The sequence below is a fragment of the Siphateles boraxobius genome, unplaced genomic scaffold (genome assembly GCF_051911475.1).
Source record: "Siphateles boraxobius isolate OS27281-9 unplaced genomic scaffold, OSU_SipBor_1 186, whole genome shotgun sequence".
Taxonomy (NCBI): domain Eukaryota; kingdom Metazoa; phylum Chordata; class Actinopteri; order Cypriniformes; family Leuciscidae; genus Siphateles; species Siphateles boraxobius.
Genome location: NW_027508795.1, coordinates 508,129 through 517,500, shown reverse-complemented (window position 1 = coordinate 517,500; position 9,372 = coordinate 508,129). Strand labels below are relative to the sequence as shown.

The 9,372-nt window shown below is 34.3% G+C and overlaps 1 protein-coding gene across 1 annotated transcript in view; it reads right to left on the bottom strand.

Moving 5' to 3' along the window:
• LOC143741306 (CUB and sushi domain-containing protein 3-like) overlaps window positions 1-9,372 on the bottom strand; it is a 323,702-nt gene that overhangs the window by 44,221 nt on the left and 270,109 nt on the right. Inside the window, exons 48-49 of the mRNA XM_077233739.1 lie at window positions 6,182-6,340; window positions 3,744-3,932 (exon numbers count right to left, since the gene is read on the bottom strand). Coding sequence (XP_077089854.1) covers window positions 3,744-3,932; window positions 6,182-6,340 — 348 coding nt within the window. The remainder of the gene's footprint in view (window positions 1-3,743; window positions 3,933-6,181; window positions 6,341-9,372) is intronic.

The following is a 9,372-nucleotide window of genomic DNA, read 5'->3' as shown; positions in this document are numbered from 1 at the left end:
ATGGTGCAATTTTTTTTTTTTTCTCAAATCAAAAAGTCTTGCAAATGCATGTTTTGTGTTATATATTCTGTTCAGAGTGGAAATACGTGGCGTGCTTTACATGCCTCACGGATAAACGAAATCAAAAAAATGTATTTAAAAAGAGAAAACAAAGACGGTGAAGCTGCATATGCAAATAATGTGAATGAATTATAACCTGCTATTTCCCTCAGGAATTATAAAATACAATTTACGTCTGTTTGTTGAAATCTGAAATAATAGATTTCTGAAGGGCAGTGAATGTTTACGAATTATTTCCCAAACTTTGTTCTTCAATTCTGTCCATTTCTCAGTTATTAAATAAAACATTGCAGAATTAAGAAATGTCCAATACAGATGCTTTCTGTGTCACAAAGGCAGTTCGTTAATTTCAGTTTCCTCGTTAACCAATCCACGAAAGCCAATCACACCAGTAATGTGAGCAAAGCATTGATATGTGTGTTTTCAGGCTGATGAGGTCAATGCAATCGATTCCTCAGTGTTCACTTTCCCTACATGTGCAAAACTACTTTTCAAAATCGACGAGGCGAGTAATTGTCTTAAGAACTGTCAGTCTGAAACAACAAAAGCCAGTTCCTTCACGACATCATCCTCCAGGAAGTGACATCATTTAGGAGGGAAAATCTTCACTAAACATGAACAGTGGATTTGATGAATTGTGGGATGTGTCGCTCTAAAACATCCATCCTGTTTGATAATCACACAAATCAAATCATTTCAAAGATAAACGGCAATGTTTATATTTTAGACGTTTTCATGTAAAGTAACTGTCGATCCCTCACTTTAAATCTTTTTTAATTCATCAAACTTTCTTGAAACTGTGTAAATTAATTAAATGTCTGATCTTGCCCACATCATGCATATATATATATATATATTAGATTAATTGAGATTTATCGAATCCAGTTTGTGTTTACATAATATATGTGTGTGTACTGTGTATAATTATTTAGTATATATAAATACACACACATGCATAAGAAATATCTGCATGTATATGCAGTATATATATTTATATATCATTGATATTATATAGAAATATAAATATTTTATATATAAATAACACATTTTTCCTAAATATATACATATATATACACATATTCTATGCATGTATATATTTAGGAAAAATGTGTTATTTATATATAAAATATTTATATTTCTATATAATATCAATGATATATAAATATATATACTGCATATACATGCAGATATTTCTTATGCATGTGTGTGTATTTATATATACTAAATAATTATACACAGTACACACACATATATTATGTAAACACAGACTGGATGCGATAAATCTCAATTAATCTAATATATATATATATGAAAGAACTCCAGCACTTTTAATTACACATGTTTGCCATTCTGGCTAATTACAGTCCTGTTTCTGAGACCTTCCATACATGCATTTGCTGTATTCCAAGAATGCATTTTTATTAATATATATATATATATATATATATATATTATGAATAAAAATGCATTCTTAGAATACTTAGAAAGGTCTCAGAAACAGGACTGTAATTAGCCAGAATGGCAAACATGTGTAATTAAAAGTGCTGGAGTTCCTTCATAGCGACATCAATACAGTGATGAAGAATAATAGGATGTCCAATTACTGAGTGCTTAAATTCTAATCAAATAAACCCAACAAAACAACGATGCTTTTATAAAAAACTGAGCAGAAAGCAAACCTAATTCAGCTGTATTAATTAACATAAAACAAAGAGTGTATTGATCAGAGATGTTGGCATCTGACAGAACCTGCCGGCAATTCAATCTCAATTACATTCCATATCAACAACAACAAAAAGAAAAAGAAAGAAAAGAAACGTATTAAATAATTTAGCAATGCAGTCTTTAGAAGAATGCATCACTTTAATATACAAAATAGAGGAATAGTTAATCCAGAATAGACATTCCTGTTATTTACTCACTCAGTCGGGTAAACCAACGTTTTAATTTATGCTTATTATATTGACACTGACTTTTATTTTGTATAATGATCATCTCTTATTTAGCAAGCAGCAATCCACGGTTTCAGAAACTACACATTCAAAATTTAAATGAACATCCCTCAAATATGCCAATTTAATATTTTCTTGGCAGATTCTCCTCCTGGACGGTTTTCAGAATTATCTGAAGCTTCTGCCCCATTATTATAGAGTTAAAAAAAATTCATCTGCTTTCTCAGTAACACATTTACCCTTTATTAATGGGTTTTGTTGTGTTTTTCTTTTTATTGTTATTATATTTTCCTAGTAGTGATTTAAACAAATGTATTTTTGATTTGAGCCCTTTGGACAACACTTCTGTTGCTCTCATATTTGTCTCTGCTTTATGCTGTTATATACAATATATAAATATATTATAAAGTATATATAAACTATCATTCAAGAGTTTCTTCTGCTCACCAAGGCTGCATTTATTTGATCAAAATACAGTAAACTTTTATTGAAACATTATTATGATTTAAAATATGTTTTCTATGTGAATATATAGTAAAGTGTAATTTATTCCTGTGATCAAAGCTGAATTTTCAGCATCATTACTCCAGTCTTCAGTGTCACATGATCCTTCAGAAATCACTATAATATGATGATTTGAAGCTCAATTATTAATAATGTTCTTAATAATGCACAAATATACACAAATATCAACACATTTTTCAGGATTCTCTGATGAATAGAAAGTTCAAAAGAACAGAATTTATTTGAAATATAATCTTTTTGTAACATATAAATGTCTTTATGTCATTTTTAATCAATTTAATGTATCCTTGATGATGAAAAGCATTAATTTAAATTATTAATTAAATTATTAATTAAATGTAAAAAAGTTATCACAGTTTCCACAAAAAATATTAATAAGCAAAAACCTTTCAACACTGATAATAATCATAAATGTTTCTTGAGCATCAAATCATCATATTATAGTGATTTCTGAAGGATCATGTGACACTGAAGACTGGAGTAATGATGCTGAAAATTCAGCTTTGATCACAGGAATAAATTACACTTTATTATATATTCACATAGAAAACATATTTTTTTAATAATAATAATATTTCAAAATTTTTATACTGTATTTTGATGAAATAAATGCAGCCTTGGTGAGCAGAGGAGACTTATTTTAACATTATCAAACTCAAACGTGTGAGTTTGTCCAGTGAAGGTCAAAGCAAACGATTACTGTGTGTGTGTGTGTGCGTGATTGCAGTGTGTGTGTGTGTGTGTGTGTGTGTGTGTGTGTGTGATTGCAGTGTGTGTGTGTGATTGCAGTGTGCGTGTGTGTTTACGTGATTGCAGTGTGTGTGATTGCAGTGTGTTTACGTGATTGCAGTGTGTGTGTGATTGCAGTGTGTGAGTTATTGCAGTGTGTACCTGATTGCAGTGTGTGAGTGATTGCAGTGTGTGAGTGATTGCAGTGTGTGAGTGATTGCAGTGTGTGAGTGATTGCAGTGTGTGCACGTGATTGCAGTGTGTGTGAGATTGCAGTGTGTTTACGTGATTGCAGTGTGTGTGATTGCAGTGTGTGAGTTATTGCAGTGTGTACGTGATTGCAGTGTGTGTGTGATTGCAGTGTGTGAGTGATTGCAGTGTGTGAGTGATTGCAGTGTGTGCACGTGATTGCAGTGTGTGAGTGATTGCAGTGTGTGCACGTGATTGCAGTGTGTGTGTGTGTGACTGCAGAAACACCTTGACACGCGGGCACAGTGGCGTCCCAGGCCAGATGAGCGAGTGCTGTTCTCCGACAGACGGCCGAGTTGTTCCCGATGAGCCGGTATCCGCGATCACAGGCCCAGCGCACGACACTGTTCACGTGTCCACCGGTCTGACTGAGAACGAAGCCGTGCTGAGGAGAGTCTGGAGTACTGCAGTACAGCGCTGTCGACATGAGACCGGCTCATCACACACTGATAAACCATCAGCAACACTCAGGCACACCTGTGTCTGAATATGGCTTCAATAATCCAGCTTCAAGTGATGATGCAATGATCATATTTACAAGTCAAGCATCAACAATGTTTTGTGTTCAGATTTATATCTAGACGGACACATGTGCATTCATGTCGTTGCTTTAACACTAAAAAACATGTTGCAGAAAAATAATTATGGGTAACACTTTCCTTAAAGCCTTTATGTATAATGCATTATAAACGTATTCATAATGCATGTTATAATGCATTATATCTCTTCATAAATAACTGTCACTAAAGTTAAAATGCATTATAATGCATTTTAATCAAATATATATGAAACGACAAGATTACAGGAATATAGGTAGAATAAAAACACTGCAATGACAAAAAACCAAAGCTAAGCTTTCTAAACTACTCAAATTTAGTGTGTTGTGCAGAAAATAATACTTTTAATGCATTATACTTTCTAAAGGCGTGTTTGATGAATAAATAATATTATAACTGTGGTTAAAATTATTAATAAGGTGCATTAGAAGGCATAATTAATGCATTAAAATACTTTGCATGCATTATACATAAAGGTTTTAAGTAAAGTGTTACCGAAATATGAAATGGCACAATGCATCTACTTTCTAATATTCTTACACATGAGGATCTGAACGCAGCATTCGGCTTCTCACACACACCTCGTGTCTGCAGCATGTAACAGCTTTCATAATACTGTCAAATAACGGCATGAACTACTTAAGCAGGGTTCGAAAACACATTCAACGTGCTTCATCACACACAGATTCAGACACAAAACACACTTTCTATTCAGTTCAATCTGACGGAAACAAGCTGATTTAAGCACTTCCTCTCGTCATGTATATTGAATTTAACATTTGGATTTTGGAGTTAATTTAAATTGCATGAAGTATTTTCTTAAAAGGATTTGTGGTAATGCAATGTGGTTATTTTATGCATGTTAGATAGGCAGTTTATGTGCATATATCCACTTCAGCATTTTTATGCACATTTTGGAATTTTTATTCCCGTTCTTGGTGTTTCCATCTCGCATTGTATTTATGCATTGTCCAGAAATTTGCATTAAAATATGGTCAGGGCCGTTCCTGAGCATTGCGGAGCCCTAGCCGAGATCCCTATGGTTCACTATTTACTTTTAAATAATACTAGATAATAATATTATCGTCTGGAATTATTTAAATAAAGATGTATTGAATGAACTCATTAGACTATAGTAAATTGTTTAGTTTACACATGCAACTTTCCTTGGATTAAATAAAGTATATTAAATTAACAAATTACCAAACGAAATATTATATCTCATTGCCTTTTCATTACATAAATTAGAGTCTGGTAGATCTTGCCCTATGCTAAGAAGGTTTTAATTACATTCCCATAATAGAGTTGAATTAAATTTCACTCAAGTTATACTACATTTAAGATGACAATCAATTTAATGATATCATTTCTGATTACACTTTAATTTGATAGTCCACTTCATACATTCTACTAACTATAAGTAACTTTGCACTGACATCTCTCATTAGATTATTAGTAGGTTAGAGTTAGAATAAGAACAAGTTGAGATGTAGTTGTAAAGTTACTAACAGTCTGTTAGGAGCATCAAAATAAAGTTTAACTTAATTTAATTAAGTAAAATTGATAGATTGATTATACTATCCTTTAGATTTCTAGATATAAATATAACACTTTATTGTGTTTTCTAGATTTTTTTTAATACTATATCAAAGCTTTGGTTCTGGAATTCATCACTGGTTTGCCAAAAGTAATTTTTCTGATGCTGTCATCCATATTTCAATATACGCTGAATATTTGTATCTATTTATCTGATCAGCGTCTTTCTTATGCTAGTATTCAGCCACGTAAATGTAATTAACACAAATTATTTATGTTACATGCTGCACAAGCGGGATGCGTCGTCCAAACTTAGTTTCATGGTTTAATTATTACATTACATAGTATATAATACTAAAGAATGCAATATCTAAACCATAAAACTAATTGTGGATGACAGAAGCAATTCCTGCTACATTTCCGGACAAAGTTACATACAAATACACACACATTTGGACACAAAGACACAGACAGATGGGACACTGACTTGAACGCACACGTCATGGGCCGGACAGACAGAAGGTTACGAGACACACACAGAACTGAAAGGAATTACCGATCGGGGATACATACTTTGATACTCACCCACGTAAGTGATCCGGAAGCCCTTTTTGTTGGTGCCGTGATCGGACGACCAGCGCAGGAACAGCTGGTGACCCGTCGTGGTGATGTTAAAGGGCACTCGCTGATCTCCGCTCAACACCGCCAGACTCGGACTGTAAACGTTAGGCCCTGAAGAAATAAAACAGATTTGCATTTCCAATGCAAATGCATGTGCAGATAAATAAAGAAATTCTTGAATAAGAGACGATTGTAATAGAGCGCAACAGGGGATAGTAGAGCATCGGGGACTTCTGGCATACTCTTCACAACATACTGTGCTTTGACGAGCCCGATCTCATGAAAATGCGTATCGAATGTTAATTCTCGTGCCATTTATACGCCAAAAATAGTTTTGGCGTGCATATGCTATGCAGTTTTCGCGTGCATATGATACGCACTTTATGGCGTGTAATAAGCACACACTCCCCACCCCTAATCCTACCCAAGGGGTTTTCAGCGCGTAGCATATGCACGCTAAAACCATTTTTGGCGTATAATTGGCACGAGAAATAACATTTGTGGTATAGATACGCACTTTCATGAGATAGTGTTGGCTTTGAGGCACACTTATGGTAATCTCACATACTAGCGGTGTAACCATACCCTCACGTCACGATTAGATATATATCACGAAACTGAACTCACGATGCGATATTATTGCGATAATCCAAGACATTTGCAGTGTTGGGGAGTAACGGAATACATGTACCGGCGTTACGTATTCAGAATACAAATTATGAGTAACTGTATTCCGTTACAGTTACAATTTAAATAGTTGGTATTTAGAATACAGTTACATTGTTGAAATCAGTGGATTACATGACGATACTTTTCTGTTTCATGAGTTTATTCACTCTCTAAATAAATTAAGGCAACTCCATGTTTTTCCCAGAAGCCCAATATGAAAACGAAAAAAAAAGCGGTTTGCGTGATCAGTCACAATGGAGTCGGAAGAGGAGAAGTGGGAGCTAGATATGGAGCCGGAACAACAGAGCCAGGGCAAGAATGCGTTTCTATCTTGGAAATTCAAACAGCATTTCACATTAAAGAAAGAGAAAGGAGAACAAATATAACTGTTTATATCTTATTAGTTTTTAATAGTTATTAAATAAGTTTTTTTTATTTTTATTAGCCAGGGGTAGTCGTCTGCTGTAGTTTTACTGGTCACCTTGCTATTTTATAGTTGTATCAGGTAGGCTACTAGCTACAGGGCTGTAACGATATGCGATATGAAACCGAAATCGCGACACTCAGATCCACGAACCTGTGTCTCGTGTGAGAAGGCAGAATCGCGACACACTCCTTCCAACTCCCAGAGTTATCCTTCCCGTCCAGATCCAATGCTAACACATCTTTAAATTACTATTAATTTGAAGTTAACATTAGGCTATAAAATACGTAGACCTACACCACAAAACTAGTTGCGGAATAATTATTTAAAATTTAGCAATTGCGTTGGACGTGACATTTGCAGTCAAAACTTGAAATATAAATTCTCAGAAAATGCATTTAATACCAATATATCGAAACTTCTGTTTGTATATCCATACACCCTTAGTAAAGGAGTCCAGATTTTAGAAAAAATCTGTCTACACATGCGTTTTATATTTAATATGAGGGAAATAAACATGCGTGACACAAAAAATATTTAACTTGTAGGCCAAATATTTTTTAGTAGGCTACTTCTGTGAATTAGGCTACTGCGCAAAGCAAAAGTAATACCGAGCGGATGAAGAAGGGTTGGCTCTCCACAGAACATAAAATAATCATTTTATTTTGTTTTTCTTGTTAGCATTTATGAGGAAAAAACAATGTTACGGACGTGACCACTCTGAAAGTGGCACTAAGAGACTGCTTTAAAACTTTCACAGAGACATCAAACAGATGCACAAAGCCTTTCTTTAAAGTGAATTTCGATTTGTATTAATTGTATGTTAACTTTAATCAATGTTTCATCAACCAATTGCCTGGAATAAATAAATAAGTTGTAAATATAGCAGACAATAGATATCACGGCACGGAGGTGCCGGTGCGTGAACTGGAGCTAGTCTCATCGATGAACCGAAACTTAGCGTATAAGGTAGGCTAGCCTACTTGCCTCACAGAAATGTCTACTTTTAAACAGAACAATTCAAAACGAAAGAAAACAGACTGCTCACTGTTTATGTAATCCGTATGAAATGTGCATTTCTCTCCGGCGTGTTCACTAGGGTGCTGCGAAGATCGCGAGTCAGCATCGTCAACTTCATCTTTGCAGCCGGCACTAACATATTCAGTCATTAGGCTACTTTTGCCGGTTCTTTGTGACAGCTTTTAGGTGCTTTATTGGCAGCGCCACCTTTGCATGTTACATGAACGCGTCACCACCTCATCACCGAATCGGTGACCGCAACATACATAGTCTTTGTTCTTCTATAGCAAATTATAATATATTGCACTTTCAGGGAGACATGGGCCTAACACATTCAGCCAGTTGGAACAGAAAAACACACCAGAATAGGTCTGTTTAGCAAGCAGGATTTGATGGCCGCATTCCTACACTTATAAAATGCAATTCAATGTGGAAGTAATCCAAGTATTCAGAATACGTTACTCAGATTGAGTAACGTAACGGAATACGTTACAAATTACATTTTTGGGCATGTATTCTGTATTCTGTAACGAAATACGTTTTGAAAGTATCCTTCCCAACACTGGACATATGATAACAAAAAAATGAACTGTTGCTAAATTTGATGTTACATTGTGTGTGTAAATGGATCGGCTTGGACGAGGTGCTGAAACCCAATGCACAGGACAATAGAGACACTGGAATCAAAATATTCATGAAGCTGAAAATACTGAATTATTTTAGACTAATATTCTTGCACTCTTTTACTGACTAGATATATTTAATAAAATAAATGTATAGGCCACTTTTACTGGTAAGAGAATACATTTGGTATAATCAGGACACAGATATTCCCCCATTGCATTATTATACATTATATTCAACATTATTTATAGTAGTTTATTGTAGTACTGACAGCAAAACTTTGAAAACTTGAATTTTTTCTCACAGTAATTTTTTTTGTTGGGTGAAATATCTACAATACATATTGTTGCATTTTTGTATTGCGATATATTGTAACACGATATATTGTTAGTTACATCCCTATCTC